Raw genomic sequence first — 17,198 nt, 5'->3', positions numbered from 1 at the left:
CATTCCTGACTTCTGCCTTGTACATGGTGGACAGGATTTGACGAGTCAGGAGGTGAGTTACCTGCCACAGTATTCCCAGCTTCTGGCCTTGCTCTTGTAGCCAATGTGTTTATGTGGTGAGTCCATTTGAGTTCTAGTTAATGGTAAACTCCAGGATGTTGATATTGAGGGATTCAGTGATGGTAATACCAGCGAATGTCTCTCATTGGTGATAGTCATAGCCTGGCATTTATGTGGTGAGAATGTTACTTACTACTTATCTGGATATTGTCCAGATCTTGTTGCATTTGAACATGGGCTGCATCAGTATCTGAGGAGTCACAGATGGTGCTGTGCATTATGCAATCATTGGCGAACATCCTCTCTTCTGACATTATGATGGAGGGAAGGTCTTTGATGAAGCAGCTGAATACAGTTGACGTGAGATACTACCCTAAGGAACTCCTGCAGAGATGTCCTGGAGCTGAGATGATAGACCTCAAACAACCACAGCCATTTTCCTATGAGTCAGGTATGACTCCAAAGCTGGAGAGATTGCCTCTGATACCCATTGAATCCAGTTTCACTCAGGATCCTTGATGCCACACTCTGTTGAATGCAGCTTTGATTTCAAGGAATTGCACTCTAACCGTACCTCTGAAATTCAGCTCTTTTTTCCATGTTTGAACTGTGTCTATAATGAGATCAGGAGCTGAGTGTCCCTGGCGGATCCTAAACTGGGCATCTCTGAGCAGGTTATTGCAGATCAGATGCAGTTTAATAGCAGCGTTGATGACACTTTCCATCACATTACTGATGATCGAGAGTAAGACTGATGGGAAGGTAATTGGACGGGTTGTCTTTGTCATGCCTTTTATGTGCACATAACTAAGCAATTTTCCACATTGTTGGGTAGATGAGAGTATTGTAGTTGTAGTGGAACAGCTTGGTTGAGGATGAGGTCAGTGCAAACCCAACTTATCAACTATGTATGTCCCTTAGGACCTGACCAACTTAATCAATAGTATTGATGCCGAGCCACTCTTGGTGGTGGACATTGAAATCCCCACCCAGCGTACATTTTGTGCCCTTGCTATCCTCATTGCTTCCTCCCAAGTGTAGTTCAACATTTGAGGAGTACTGATTCATCAGCTGAGGGATGATGATACATGGTAATCAGTAGGAGGTTTCCTTGCCCACGTTTAACCTGAAGCCATGAGACTTCATAGAGTCCAGAGTCATTGTTGAGAATACCCAGGGCAACATCCTCCTTACTGTATATCACTGTGCCACCACCTACGCTGGGTCTTTCCTGTCTTTCTTTAAAGACTTTGTAGCAATTTTACCACTTAATGGCTTGCTAGGCCATTTCAGAGGGCAATTGAGAGTCAACCAAATTGCTGTGGGTCTGGAGTCACATGTAGGCCAGAACATTGGCAAACCAGATGGGTTTTTCCGACAATTGACAATGGTTTCATGGTTGTTAGTAGATTCTTAATTCTAATCTTTCAAAATTAAATTCAGACTCCGCCATCTGCCATGAGCCATCACCTGCCTGATCAAAAACATGATGGTGGGAGGTGTGGAGAGGTTAAAAAGTTTCAGGAGGTGCATTCTGGAAGTTCAGCTGAAACAGCAAAATGATCTACTGTAATAGTGAGAAGAAGGTAGCTTTGGGTGCAGGTAATGGAGAAAGACCAGAGTGGAAGCCCAGAAGTACATGGGAAGGGTAAGGTCACAGATAATAGTTGGGCTGATACATTGAGGAGTTTGAAGATAACAGCAAGCATTTTAATTTCCTTTGAGCATCAAATGTGTAAATTTTGTTCTGCAGACCTGTCACTAGCTCCTTTATTTTTGCAGATAAAGTACAAGAATGATTACGAAAAGGCTAGCAAAAGTAGCATCAATTACTGTGAAACTCCAAAGTTCAAAACTGACCGAGTGCTCGCAAATCTCAGTGATGTAAGTACTGGAGTGATCCATTAAACCCGGTGGTAAAGTATAGTATTAGAACTGAGCTGACATCGCTGTTCTGGATATTTCCATTTTAGGTCAAATATAAGCAGATTTATGAAGATAATATCAAGGGCCATTATGTTGGCAGCCATGAGGATCCGTACACGATTCACTGTTTGAAAGTTGGAGCAATGAAAAGTGATGTAAGTAAATTCAAACTTAGTTTGGGAACAACTAGTAAATTGGTTCTGACCTACCTTGTTACCTCTGCCAATAAATAATTTCGATATTCTCTTCTCCTGAAGAAAAATTATAAGGCCGACTATGAGATGGATAAAGGAAGCTGTTACTTCCCCCAAACTGTTACCCCAGAGTATGAAGCTATGAAGAATTCTTACCAGTGTAAAGATGTAAGTATCTAAGAAGTGTTTGATCATGAGCACTTCAATTCAACCACTTCACTCGGAATTCTCACTGTCTGTGCACAAATCCAGCTCTTATTGTTTCATTGAACTAATGTGTTGAATACAGAATAGTTAACATTTTATGTGATTCTAAGAGTCAAGCGAGAGGGATGGCTTTTCTGCATGGAGATGAAGTTCAAACAATTTCAGATAAACAGAGGTAGGATTGTGTCCTTCAGAATAAACGGTGTGCAAAGGGTAATGTGAGCAACCTCAGTAATTCTTCTGGCCTTACAGCCAATTTCTTTTTCCAGGCAAATTTACAAAGTTTTGGAACCAGTTTCAAGGAAACTTTAAGCTTTAAGTCTTGTGCATCTCTTAATGTTGTACCTTGGTTTTTCTAGTGTCATTTCTCTTACTGTTGTTTCTGCTGTCTGAAGGAGGACATTATAATTAAAGGCTTTCAAAAAGGAAAACATTTTGATAGCATGATGATTGGTCATTGATGCATTATGGAAAATAATCAACAGTCTGTTCATATTAACTATGGCCATAAGCATATTGTCAAGGTAGATAAAAGTCCTTAGCCTTGGGCATGATCTGTTACTGTAGCCCTCCTTTACTATCTGGTAGATCTGGAGTGAAAATTTTGACTATTTGTTGTTTAGGGATAAGTTCCAACAATGCCGAGGATGATATTCCATAATAATACTGCCTTGGAATCTTGATTGTAATCCATTTTAAGAAGCTTTCAGGGCCAACATGCAAATGTCATCTGATCTGTGGCATCTATCTTAAAAATCAAAATGTCCTTTTTTAAAGAGAACATGCAAGTTTAATATTTAAAAAATTATGTTCTCATATTCGCTTGGTATGATTGTACTTGTACATTCATTTCCAAATATTGCATAGATTTCCTTCACTGACTTTTTTTCTCTCTGGGAAATCATAGACAAAATGACATTTTATTATAAATAAGAAGTGTTAATGAAGAACAGGAGAAAGCATCAGCTCTTAACCCTGTGTTGCCATTCAATAAAATCACAGTTGATCTTCAGGCTCAGCTGCACATTCCCAAATTATCTTCTTGAACCCCTATTCCATTCACATCAAATGCCTGTTGATTTCTGATCAGAGAACTGTTTTACTTGATCTGATTTGTGATGACAATTGGGATGTACATGCTAGCATCTCTCTTCGAAAAAGAATAAAGTTGGAGGATATTAAATTTCACAATTTGATGAGGTTCCACAAAAGACTTTGTCTCACTTAATTGTAATTGGAATCTGAATTGGACTTTTTAAAAATCTGAGCAATATAAAATGAAATGGAACAACATTTGTAACTTGTATCAGCAAGTTAGAGTTAGCAATAATCATAATAATTACATGATTGTAATATATTAAGTAGTAGGTCGAGGCTCTTTGGTATTTGTTTAAATGCATTACTCTTTGTGTGATATTTCAATTGTGTTTATTTTCTTACATCCTTTCGTACATGGAGAAGACAATTGTACAAAATAAAATATTGGACGTTTCAAAAATTCCTGGTGGAAAGTAGGGTCACTTATGTTGGCTAAAGCAAATTATTTATTTTGATGAATGAATATAATCTCATATTTTCAAGTTAAAGATTTACCTTATTTACAATTATTCATTACATTTTGCTGATGGTCCCAGTTCTATAACGCATCCCTGACTAAATCTATTCAAATAAACACAGTTCTTTTTATTTATCCATGGGGAACAGCCTCTGCACTCTGTAATTCTATTGCGTTCTATTTTATACCAGGCCCCTGTGTGGAGAACAGCACCAACTAGTGGGCACAATATAGATTGATTTGGGAGATAACTTCATCTTCCAATATTCAGAATTGCTCATTTTTTTTTGAAACAATTAGATTATTTTAGCAATTACAAACATGATGCAATTAAATATTTGATACCTAGCTCAATAGAAAATATACTTGATGTAATGGATAATTTACGTATGTAGCACAACTCTATGTTGTATCTTACCGCATGAGTGGACTTATTATGAAAACCTAACCCAGCAGAATGTAGCCAAGTTTTCCTTAGAAAGGAGTGGATTCAACAAAGTTTAATGGGAGCATCAGCAAAACTACATGGCTTTTGGACCTCCTCATAACTGAACCTATTGCTTAGCCTGAAAAGAAGTGATCTCTCCCTAGACCCTTTGCAAAACAAAATGATTTATAGATTGGTATACCGGTGTCCATCGATGAATGGGTGATAACAGTTTTAATGGTATTTGTTCTAAATCATATATAAACTGTTTTTTTGTTTCCTTGTTTCAATTACAGCAAGTCTATAAGAAGCATCCTGATAAAATCAAGTTTACGCAAGTGGCTGATTCTCCAGTGATGTTGCAAGCGAAGCTCAATGCTAAACAACTGAGTGATGTGAGTACTTATAAATGCGACAACTTTCTCACTGGTGTTATTGGAGTTAAACAGTTGTTCTGATTTTGGTCATGTAAGTTCTGATATATTTGACTTGAAATGTTCTGCCAATTCTAAGAGCTCATTTCGAGTAAGTTGAACAGGCTCAAACACGTGTTTAAGTATATCATTATATTTTCCAAAAACAATGATCTGAAGTAAAAATATCATTCGGAATTTCTAGTTTCATTTAAGAAAGGAAGGTTTAAATTTATAAAGTTTCTTCCAAACACGTGTTGCATGTATAACATAATTGTTCAGGATGAACCATCTGTTACCAGCAATTCATAAACTCATACCATTATGGCTTGTGCTGTCTAGTCACATAAAAGTTTACACTTGTATTCAATGCTTTTCTAATATGTGCTGCATAAAGTGTTTCAGTATGTTCCACACTACTGGCTCAATCACGTTTATCATCCTAAATTTCATTTTACTATTTTCCACAGCTAAACTACAAAGCGGACTACGAGAAGAAGAAGTTCAAATGCACTATTCCTCCTGATAACCCCTTTTTCATCCAGTCACGGGTGAATGCATACAATCTGAGTGACGTAAGTCATTGCAGTGCTTTGAGCTATGTTTTTTTTTAAATTTCAGTTTTCATTTACAGTGAGTTTATTGTGAATGGAGATTTCTGACTATGGATAAATCTTGGGTTCACAACATGTCAAAAATACCATTGTTTCTGTAAAATTCATCTTTAAGATAATTAAAACTACTGTAGTAGTTAAAGGTTGGAGGGGTGGTGTGGTGGGAAGATTGTGGGAAGGGGAGAAAATTACTGCTCTGACCCCATTTTGAACTGGCCCCAATCATTCATTTACCCCCTCTTCGGGGAATCATTAACACCTGGGTCACTTCAATGGGATGAAAGTCAGGCAACATTGGTAATGGTGAACCATTTGAATCAGCTTATGCCTTCTGGGACATATGCAAATCATATTCTTTGTGCCAAGCATTTAAGGAAGCACAGGAGACAGTCTAAGTAACCTGGGGAAGAAAGATGGGATAGCAAGCTTGGTTGACACTTTGTGAGCAATTCCAGGTAAGATACATGATCAGAAACCAAGCCCCAAAGTAGAAAGATAGAAAGATGGAAAGCAAGTGGATATGGTCCCATTTGTTGGGAAGTTAACTGGTGATGTTTATTGAGAAGGCCAATTGCAAAAATCACAATATCTTTGTCAAATCACAAGATGAATCTTAGAGAAACCAGAGCCATTTTCTCAATCATTCTACACATCCTTCATTAGACATTTGCTGAGACCTTACAGGGCTGAGTTTTATGACCTCCCATCAACAAATTTGAAGGTGGTGATATATGTAACATACCTATCTGCTGTTTGGGTCAGTTGAGCCCCTTAAGTTGCCATTAAGTAGCCTCTTCCCAGCCATGCAAGTATTCACCCAGACTGGGGAGGGCCAATACAAGAAGGCCTACTGGCATTTTTACTACAGGGTTGGAACCAATTGGAGAGGGAATCTTGGCACCTGGGAAAATCCAGTCTTCTGTCTTTGAGGTTTCTTCAAACCAATCTCTCATGTGTTTTTGTGGAGCCCTCTGTTTTTAGTTGAATTCATAATCGTTTGACTAAACGTTTTCTTAAGATGTCAAGTGGGTGTGATTAACTCATTATAATTTCACATTGGCTTTTGCAAATGTAGTCTTGCAACCCGAGATAACAAAGTGTGGGTTTGGATGAACACAGCAGGCCAAGCAGCATCTTAGGAGCACAAAAGCTGACCTTTCGGGCCTAGACCCTTCATCAGAGGAAAGATCACCAATGTCACAACATCCCCAGATGGGGGAGCCCTTGCGCTGAGTGGGCTGGGGCCTCAGCTGCAGACATCACACATGGTATGTTGATTTGCGGTGAACTCCAGCCCCAGAATCGCCCTAATCAGCCCAAGAATGGCCTCAAGTGGCTATACATCACTTGTCGGATGAATAGATTCTGAGCCCTCTACCTGGCCCTTTGCAAAATGGTTTGGGGTGGAACAGAGCTGACAAAATGGCATACTAGTTAAAGAACGGGAAAATTCTGGTCATCTACACGTCCAGATCTAATCCCAACACACACTTTGTAACTTTGGCTTTTACCATTGTATCTCAATTCTTACATTTGTTATTTGTTTCTTTCTTGCTAGAATTGCTACAACTATGACTGGAACAAAGAAAAGGCCAAACATTGCAATATCAGAGAGGATTCAATCCCTGTGGTTGCAGCAAAGGCGCATGCAAATATTGCAAGTGATGTAAGTATCCCTGGGTAATATTTAATCTCAATATTTGAACAAGTGGAAAATACTTTGAAAAAAGAAAGAAGCGCTACCAGAGGGCACCACAACTATCACAAGTAGCTGAAGTTAATAGGTTAGATCCATTCTAGGACAAACGAGATAAACAGACTGGGCAGAATTGAATTGAAGGACCTATTCGTGGGGTTAAGGGAAATAGAAGTGGAAGATACTGTTCACGTCCATGGCATGGATGCTTTCTCTGTTTACTGGCTCTAAGGGGCAAATCAATTTCCTGTAGTTTTACAAATATAACCTATGTGGTTGTAATCATTGGGGATTTTAATTTTCCACACATTGTCTGGGACTGCTATACTGTAAAAGATTTGGATGGGGGAGGGAGTTTATTCAATGTTTTCAAGAAAATTTTCTTGATCAACATGTAAATGTTCCTCCTAGAAAAGGAGCAAAAGTGATCATAATTCTATTAGTTTTAAAATAGTTGTGGAAATGGATGAGCCTTCCATTAAACTTAAAAGTTCTTAATCTGAGTAAGGCAAATTTTAATAGTATGATGAAAAAGCTTTCAAAAGTTGATTGGAGTAGACTGTTCATAATTAAAGGTTCAAATGACAAGTGGGAGCCATTCAGAAGTGTGATAGTGAGAGGTCAGAGACATTTATTCCTGTTAGAGTGAAAAATAAGGCTGGTAAAATTAGGACACAATGGATAAATAAAGATATTGAGGTTCTAGTCAAGCATAAAAAAGAATCTTATATTAGATATAGACAACTGGAATCAAAAGAATCTCTTGAGGAATATAAAGGGTGTAGTGTCATTCTTAGAGAGAATTTAGAAAGGCAAAGAGGGGATATGAAAGATAAGGTGAAGGACATTCCAAAGCTATTCTGCATTAAGAGTAAAACAGCAACTACAGCGAGATAGAGGACCCTAAATATCAATGAAATAATCTTTGTGTTGAATTTCAGGATGTGGGAGGGATATTAAGTGAATATTTTGTGTCCATTTTTACTGTGGAAAAAGAAATGGAGGTTGGAGAACTCAGGGAAATAAATATTGATGTTTTGAAAACAGTTCACAATTACAGAAGAGGAAGTGTTGGCGATGTTAGAAAACATTTAAGGTGAATAAATGTCCAGAACCTGATCCGGTGTATCCCAGGACATTTTAGGATGTTAGCATGGAAACTGTGGTATTATCTATAACCATGGGTGAGGACTGAAGGGTGGCTAATGTTGTTCCTTTATTTATGAAAGGCTGTAAGGAGAATCCTGGGAACTATAGACCTGTGAGTCTGACATCATTGCTAGGTACAGTGATGGAGGTGATTCTGAAAGATAGGATTTGCATGCATTTGGAGAGGCAGGAAATGATTAGGAGTAGCCAGCTTGGTTTTGTGTGAGGGATATCATGTCTTGCAAACTTGATTGAGCTTTTTGAGGACATAACCAAGAAGATTGATAAGGTCAAAGCAGTAAACATTGTTTACTTAGACTTTAGTAAAGCCTTTGATAAGGTTCCACATAAGAGATGACTTAGTAAAGTTAAAACACATGGGATTCAGGGTGAGCTTGCCATTTGGATAAAAAAAAAGCTTTACAGTAGGAGACGCAGGCTGGTGGTTTGTATTTGGACTGAAGACCTGTAACCAACAATGTTCCACTGAAATTGGTACTGGGTCCACTCTTTGGATGAGAATATATCAGGCATGGTGAGTAATTTTGCAGATGATGCCAAAATTAGTGGTATAGTGAGCAGTGAAGAATATGCAAGATTACAAAGATGTTTAGATCAATTAAGTCAATGGACTGAGGAATGGCAGATGGAATATAATTTGGATAAATGAGGTATTGCATTTAAAGCAAACAAGGGCTGGAGTTACAGAATTAAGTAGAGCACTGGGTAGTGTTGTAGAGACACCTAAAGATTCAGATACATACCTTCTTGAAATTTACGTAGCAAGTAGACAGGGTGGTTGAGAAGGCATTTAGCATGGTTGCCTTCATTGCTCAGACTTTTGAGTATAAAAATTGGAGCATCATGTTGAAGTTGTAAAGGACATTGCTGCGGCTTCTATTGGAGTACTGTGTGCAGTTTTGGGCATCCTGAATAGGAAGGATATTATTAAACTGGAGAGGGTTCAGAAAAGATTTAATTAGATGTTGCTGGGAATAGAGAGTTTGAATTATAAAAATAGGTTGGGACTTTTTTCCACTGCAGCAGAGGAGGTTGAGGCATAGCTTTATAGGAGTTTATAAAATCATGAGGAGCATAGATAAGGTGAATTGCAAATGCCTTTTCCCTAAGGCTAGGGAGTTCAAAACTAGGGGTCATATTTTTCAGGTGAGAGGAGTAAGATTTTAAAAGGACATGAGGAGCAACACTTTTATTCAGAGGTTAGTGTGTGAAATGAACTCCCAGGGGAAGTAATGCGTGTAGGAGGGATATAGGCCAAATGTAGGCAGGTGGCACTGTTTAGTCTGGGAACATGCTTGCTTGGACTAGTTAGAGCAAAAGGTTTGTTTCCATGCTATATGTCTCTATGGTAATTTTGTGTTAAGCCATTATTCATGTATACACCAGTTATGTGGGAAATGGGAGCTAGTACTAGTTCATTGAAGTTAGGAATGAGAGGTATTGTTAACACAGAAGAGAAAGAACTTTGCTTTGTGTTAGATTGTAACATCTCTTCCCAGAATACACTCATATTCTTGAAACTGATATTTATCATACTAAGTGAGATTAATGTTTGATTTCTTTTTGTCTAATCTTCTCACTTGATACTTTCCCCAAGAGCTGTTAAATCAGGTGTTGAAATAAAATTCTCAACTTATTAACTCTCAGCATCTACCTTTCAGGTCAAATATAAACAAAGCTATGAAAAGGCTCGTGGGAAGCACATTGGAGCTCAGTGCATAGAAGATGATCCTAAGATCTTACACTCTGTGCATGTGGCAAAGATGCAGAGTGAGGTAAGCAAGAAATCTAACTGGAGGGATTCAGATGTGGATTTTGAAGAAATAACAGCATGGAAGCGAGAGGCAAAATACTAAAACAAATAAAACAGTGCAGTGTAATAAAATGTGAGGCTGGATGAACACAGCAGGCCAAGCAGCATCTCAGGAGCACAAAAGCTGACGTTTCGGGCCTAGACCCTTCATCAGAGAGGGGGGTGGGGAGAGGGAACTGGAATAAATAGGGAGAGAGGGGGAGGCGGACCGAAGATGGAGAGTAAAGAAGATAGGTGGAGAGAGTGTAGGTGGGGAGGTAGGGAGGGGATAGGTCAGTCCAGGGAAGACGGACAGGTCAAGGAGGTGGGATGAGGTTAGTAGGTAGCTGGGGGTGCGGCTTGGGGTGGGAGGAAGGGATGGGTGAGAGGAAGAACCGGTTAGGGAGGCAGAGACAGGTTGGACTGGTTTTGGGATGCAGTGGGTGGGGGGGAAGAGCTGGGCTGGTTGTGTGGTGCAGTGGGGGGAGGGGACGAACTGGGCTGGTTTAGGGATGCAGTAGGAGAAGGGGAGATTTTGAAACTGGTGAAGTCCACATTGATACCATATGGCTGCAGGGTTCCCAGGCGGAATATGAGTTGCTGTTCCTGCAACCTTCGGGTGGCATCATTGTGGCACTGCAGGAGGCCCATGATGGACATGTCATCTAGAGAATGGGAGGGGGAGTGGAAATGGTTTGCGACTGGGAGGTGCAGTTGTTTGTTGCGGACTGAGCGGAGGTGTTCTGCAAAGCGGTCCCCAAGCCTCCGCTTGGTTTCCCGAATGTAGAGGAACAGTGAAACAGTGCAGTGTTATTGATTGATAGATTTTATTGTCACGTGTACTGACATACATTGAAAAGCTTTGTTTACAAGCAGTACAGGCAGATCAAAAAGACTTCGAGGCATACAGGTTACGTTGCAGGTTGCATTATTTGAGGCTGGAATCCATTCAAAGAAGCTGTCCCAGAACCTGCTTATGCTTATATTCGGGTTTCTGTACCTTCTGCCGGATGGAAGTGGTTGTTGGAGATCTTTGCTAGGATGCAATAGGTCTTTGATGTTGGCTGCTTTTCCACAGCAGCAAGCCATGTAAATGGAGCCCCTGGATGGAAGGTTGGCTTCCGTGATGGTCTGGGCAGTGGACACCACCTTCTGTAGTTTTTACGGCCCTGGGTAGAGCAGTTGCCGTACCAGCTGTTACGCACCTGGACGGTGTGCAGTCACTGGTGCATCTGTAGAAGTTGGTGAGGGATCTTATGGGCATGTCAAATTTCCTGAGCTGCCTGGTGAAGAAGAGACGTTGTTACGCCTTCCTAACTGTTGAATTTACATGGGAAGTCCAGGACAGGTCATCGGTTATTGCCACTTTGAGAAACTTCATGCACTTCACTGTCTCAACCTCAGTTCTATTGATGTAGAAGGGGGCGTGTGGTCCTCCTTTCTTTCTAAAGTTGATGACTAGTTCATCAGTTTTGCTGACGTTGGGAGACAAATTGCTTTCATTGCGCCACGTCACTAAGCCCTATATTTCCAATCTGTATTTTGACTCATCATTGTTAGATATCCATCCCACTACAGTGGCGTCGTCAACAAACTTGTAGATGGCTTTTGTTTGGAATTTGGCAACACAGCCGTAGGTGAGCAGTGAGTAAAGTTTGGGGCTGAGATGCATCCTTGGGGGGGCTCCAGTATTGAGTGTTATAGCGGAGGAGGTGCTATCCTCATTGATTGTTGTCTCTGTGTCAGAAAGCTGAAGATCCATTTGCAGAGGATCCTTTAGGGAAGAAACTGCCATCCTTACCTGGATAACAAAGTGTGAAGCTGGATGAACACAGCAGGCCAAGCAGCATCTCAGGAGCACAAAAGCTGACGTTTTGGGCCTAGACCCTTCATCAGACCCTCTGATGAAGGGTCTAGGCCCGAAACGTCAGCTTTTGTGCTCCTGAGATGCTGCTTGGCCTGCTGTGTTCATCCAGCTTCACACTTTGTTATCTTGGATTCTCCAGCATCTGCAGTTCCCATTATCTCTGCCATCCTTACCTGGTCTGGCCTACATGTGACTCCAGGCCCACAGCAATGTGGTCGACTCTGAGCTGCCCTCTGACCATTTAGAGATAGGCAATAACCTAGGTATTGGTCTTGAGAGGATAATGGTGTTGGAGGTGGAGCCGAAATTAGTGAGCAGGAGTCTAATGTAAGTGTCTTTGCTGTCTGGATGTTCCAGGGATGAGTGCAGGGCTAGAGGTATGGCATCTGCCATGGACCTGTTATGTCAGTAGGCAAACTGTAGGGGGATTGAGGCAGGTTGGAAGATTGGAGTTGATGTTGGCCATGGCCACCCCCTTGAAGCATTTCATGATTATTGATGTCAGAGCTATTGGGTGGTGGTCATTAAGGCCTTTGGCTTGTAGGAGGGAAGAGGTTGAAGATGTCGGTGAATATCTCCACCAGTTAGATCACACAGGAACAGAGTGCTTGGCCATTCAGACAATCAAACCTGTTCTGCCATTCAATAATATCACGGCTTGTCTGCTTGTGTTTTAAATTTCACCTTCGCTTCAGCTTTGATAATCTTTAATTCCCTTGCCTAATAAGAATCATTAATACCTCTGCCTTAAAAATATCCAATGACCTCGCCAGTACTGCTTTGAAGTCGTTGGTTGACTGGTTTTCATGCAAACATTTTGTCTCCTTTCTAGCTGACATTGTCAATGCTGTGTAGCCTCGTTGAAGCACTGTTGTTCTGTCCTGCTTCAATGGAGGCTACACAGCACTGACGATTTCACCTAGAAGAGAGACGCAACATTTGCATGAAAACCTGTCAGCTCGGCGAGCTAACGGATAACTCCAACTGCAACCCAAGCTACAGATCTTCATTAAAACATATACTGCTTTGAGGCAGAAAATTCCAAAGTTGCACAACCCTTTGACAGAAGTTTAAATTCCCTACATCTCCATCTCAAAAGAAGAACTTTTTTTCCTTAATGGGATGAGGGTGTTGCTGGCTAGGCAGCATTTATTGCTTATCCCTAAATTCTCAGAGGGCAGTTCAGAGTCGACCACATTGCTGTGGGCCTGGAGTCACATGTAGGCCAGACTGGGTAAAGATGGCGGTTTTCTTCCCGAAAGGGCATTAGTGAACCATATGGGTTCTTCCAACAATTGACGATGGATTCACGGTCATCATTAGATTCTTCATTCCAAATGTTTTATTGAATTCAAACTCATCCATCTGCCGTGGTGGGATTTGAACCTATATCCCCAGAACATTATCTGGGTCTCTGGATTAACAGTACAGCGATAATATTACTAGGCCATCGCCTCTTAAGTTTAGTACAGTGCCACTTAGTTCTGGACTCATCCTAATGAGGAAACATTTGTTCCATATCTATTTTGGCAGGAGGATTCATCATCTTGTATCGTTGCATCAAGACATCCCTTACTCTTAGAGTCATAGAGTTGTACAGTATCTTTGGCCCAACATATCCATGCAGACCAGATTTCCTAAATTAATCCAGTCTCATTTGCCAGCTTTTGGCCCATCATCCTCTAAAACCTTTCAATTCATACACCCATCCAGACACCTTTTAAATATTGTAATTGTACCAGTCTCCACCACTTCCTCTGGCAGCTCATTCCATTCATGCAACAACCACTGCATGAAAAAGTTGCCCCTTTGTTTCGTTTTAATTTTTTCCCCTCTCACCTTAAACCTATGCCTCTGGTTTTGGACTGCCCCATCTGAGAAAAAAAATTGGCTATTCACCCTATCCATGCCCCTCATGATTTTATAAACCTTTATAAGGACACCCTTCAGCCTCTGATGTTCCAGGGAAAATAGCTCCAGCTTATTCAGCCTCTTCCTATAGCTCAAAACCTCCAACCCTCACAACATCCCTGTAAATCTTTTCTGAGCCTTTTCAAGCTTCATAATTCCAGTGGAAACAAACCCATCCTGTCCAACTTAAACTTTTGAGAAGGGTATTCAAGAAGAGAGGAATTTTTGAGGAGATGATAGCTTTCAAGGGCACTAGGGTCAATGTGACGTGCGAATGAAGGCTGACAGTTCAATTATCCATGGTCCGTTTGCTGGTCTCCTTAGCCAAGCACAAAATTCACTGCTCCCAAAGTGTTCTAAAATCCTTGAGCCAATGTTTGCTATTGGATAGAGCTTTGTTGATGACCTACAACACCAAGCCTACTGACACATTGCAGGCATGCCGAAACCTGAACTGCAGATTTGGGAACATTATGTTATTCAACACAGATTAGTATCAAAAGAGTTATGTCCCTCAGGACAGTAAATTAAGTGCCAAAGTTATTACATTTTCTGGTCATAGTTGAATGACCACTTATTCCCCAAATCTCCTCAATTTCCCAGACCAGTTTGTTTATTTTCCGGGAAATCTGATTTCTGCTTCGACTAGATTGAGATCAGGAACTGATAGCTTTGGACCAAAAGGTGGTGTAGATGCATCTGGATTTAACATTTCAAAAGCCAAATTCAGTTGCTGATGTAACCAAACAGATGTAAATCACATTACGTTTCAGAGATCAATGAGCCCTGCTTTGAAAGCTGCCGAGACAAACCTATTCGCTGAGTTCCAGGTAGCAAGACAGAAATCATTGCTTCAACAAGCAGCTAATACAATTTTAATTAAAACTCACAATGTAATGGCTAATGTAAAATTCACGTTAGTTAAATTGACATTTTATAATTTGAAGTGAGGTGAGTTCTGCTCCTATCAAGAAAGTTGCATTTGCAGACGACTTCACGTTGCTGCTTTTGAATCAGCTCTAGCAGAGTAGACAGCGTCAGAAAGATTTGACAGTCTAACTTGTATATTGTATACCTAACAGACTCAAATCTTAACGTGCGGCTGAAGACAGCAAGTTGAACTCACCTCAAAACTTATCATGTGGTGCTGCATTTTTCTCAGATCTTATCCACAACTCTCTCAACTTACTGTTTTGGCATGATCTGGAGGTGCCAGTGTTGGACAGGGGTGGACAGGGTCAAAAATCGCATAACAGCAGGTTATAGTCCAACAGATATATTTGAAAACGCAAGCTTTCAGAGTCTCAGATAACAAAGTGTGAGGCTGGATGAGCACAGCAGGCCAAGCAGCAAGTCAGGAGCACAAAAGCTGACGATTCGGGTCTAGACCCTTCATCAGAGAGGGGGATGGGGAGAGGGTTCTGGAATAAATAGGGAGAGAGGGGGAGGCGGACCGAAGATGGAGAGAAAAGAAGATAGGTAGAGAGGAGAGTATAGGTGGGGAGGTAGGGAGGGGATAGGTCAGCCCAGGGAAGATGGACAGGTCAAGGAGGTGGGATGAGGTTAGTAGGTAGGAAATGGAGGTGCGGCTTGAGGTGGGAGGAAGGGATGGGTGAGAGGAAGAACAGGTTAGGGAGGCGGAGACAGGCTGGGCTGGTTTTGGGATGCAGTGGGGGAAGGGGAGATTTTGAAGCTTGTGAAGTCCACATTGATACCATTGGGCTGCAGGGTTCCCAAGCGGAATATGACTTGCTGTTCCTGCAACCTTCAGGTGGCATCATTGTGGCACTGCAGGAGGCCCATGATGGACATGTCGTCTGAGGAATGGGAGGGGGAGTTAAAATGGTTCGCGACTGGGAGGTGCAATTGTTTATTGCGAACTGAGCAGAGGTGTTCTGCAAAGTGGTCCCCAAGCCTCCGCTTGGTTTTCCCAATGTAGATGTAACCACACCGGGTACAATGGATACAGTATACCACATTGGCAGATGTGCAGGTGAACATCTGCTTAATATGGAAAGTCATCTTGGGGCCTGGGATGGGGATGAGGGAGGAGTTGTGGGGGCGAGTGTAGCACTTCCTGCGGGTGCAGGGGAAGGTGCCAGGTGTGGTGGGGTTGGAAGGGAGTGTGGAGCGAACAAGGGAGTCATGGAGAGAGTGCTTTCTCTGGAAGGCAGACAAGGCTGGGGATGGAAAAATATCTTGGGCGGTGGGGTTGGACTGTAGATGGTGGAAGTGTCGGAGAATGATGCGTTGTATCTGGAGGTTGGTGGGGTGGTATGTGAGAACAAGGGGGATCCTCTTGGGGTAGTTGTGGCGGGGGCGGGGTGTGAGGGATATGTTGTGGGAGATGCGGTCAAGGGCGTTCTCAACCACTGCGGAGGGAAAGTCCTTCTTCAGGTGTTAGTGAGAGAGCGGTGGCATCAGATACAGAACACATAAGCAAAAGATCAAAGGGTCATAGAACTGATGTGAATGCATTGAACAAACCTAAGATGATTGTTAAATCTTCAATCAGCTTGAAAAGATGGTGTGGAGATGCCGGTGTTGGACTGGAGTGGACAAGGCAAGAAATCCCACGACACCAGGTTATGGTCTAACAGGTTTATTTGAAAACACAAGCTTTTGGAGCCTCAGTTCTTTGATTAATATGCAAATCCCAGAATTTCTTGTAAGCCACAGCCCCAAGATAACTAAAGATTTTATTTGTATATGAGAGGTGGCATCTCAGATCAGATAATGCATTTTAGGTGTGGGACCTTGTTTAGAATCATTCTGTGTTTTGACTTGGAGTCAGATTGGTTTTATTTCCAAAGTTGGAATTTAGAAAATTCCACATTGACTATCTACAAGTTGTGTGCTTTTTGAGCAAAATATGATGAATCTACAATTACAAATCTGCAAAAGCAAATTCACCCAATATGTGTGTGTGTGCATGGTAAACTGCAATCTGTCAATTCTGTCATGATTTGAGAATATAGGTCTCAAAAGCACAAAAATGACTTACTTATTCTCTCATTTCAGCGTGCATATAAAAAGGACTATGAGGACACAAAGACTAAATATCACACTCCACTTGATATGATCAATGTCTCCCAGGCCAAGAAGGCTCAGGAAATTGCCAGCAACTCACATTATAAACAACCAATAAGTCGTTACTTTATGCCTCCTGACAGTTTGCCTCTGAATTTGGCTAAGAAGTCCTACAGTTTGCAAAGTGATGTAAGTACTTTGTATAATTGTTTAATGCACTTTATTATTATTTGGGCTCAAGCTGGTTCCTCCAAATCTTATTGTACTCACAGGCTTAAATGTGATATCCACAAAACTGTTGATATCTGAATGTATTGATTATTGATATGATTGATT

At 41.2% G+C, this 17,198-nt stretch overlaps 1 protein-coding gene across 24 annotated transcripts in view; it reads left to right on the top strand.

Moving 5' to 3' along the window:
• The window catches only part of neb (nebulin), a 275,824-nt gene that overhangs the window by 36,381 nt on the left and 222,245 nt on the right, over positions 1 to 17,198 (top strand). For all 24 annotated transcript variants that reach the window (XM_059647492.1, XM_059647488.1, XM_059647498.1 and 21 more), the window contains 8 exons: positions 1,843 to 1,944; positions 2,034 to 2,141; positions 2,244 to 2,348; positions 4,666 to 4,764; positions 5,253 to 5,357; positions 6,955 to 7,062; positions 9,924 to 10,037; positions 16,854 to 17,051. In XM_059647492.1, the coding sequence (XP_059503475.1) occupies positions 1,843 to 1,944; positions 2,034 to 2,141; positions 2,244 to 2,348; positions 4,666 to 4,764; positions 5,253 to 5,357; positions 6,955 to 7,062; positions 9,924 to 10,037; positions 16,854 to 17,051 (939 nt within the window). The remainder of the gene's footprint in view (positions 1 to 1,842; positions 1,945 to 2,033; positions 2,142 to 2,243; positions 2,349 to 4,665; positions 4,765 to 5,252; positions 5,358 to 6,954; positions 7,063 to 9,923; positions 10,038 to 16,853; positions 17,052 to 17,198) is intronic.

This window comes from Stegostoma tigrinum, chromosome 7 (genome assembly GCF_030684315.1).
Source record: "Stegostoma tigrinum isolate sSteTig4 chromosome 7, sSteTig4.hap1, whole genome shotgun sequence".
Taxonomy (NCBI): Eukaryota; Metazoa; Chordata; class Chondrichthyes; order Orectolobiformes; family Stegostomatidae; genus Stegostoma; species Stegostoma tigrinum.
The sequence above is the reverse complement of the archived record's forward strand: the minus strand, read 5'-3'. Positions and strand labels throughout refer to the sequence as shown.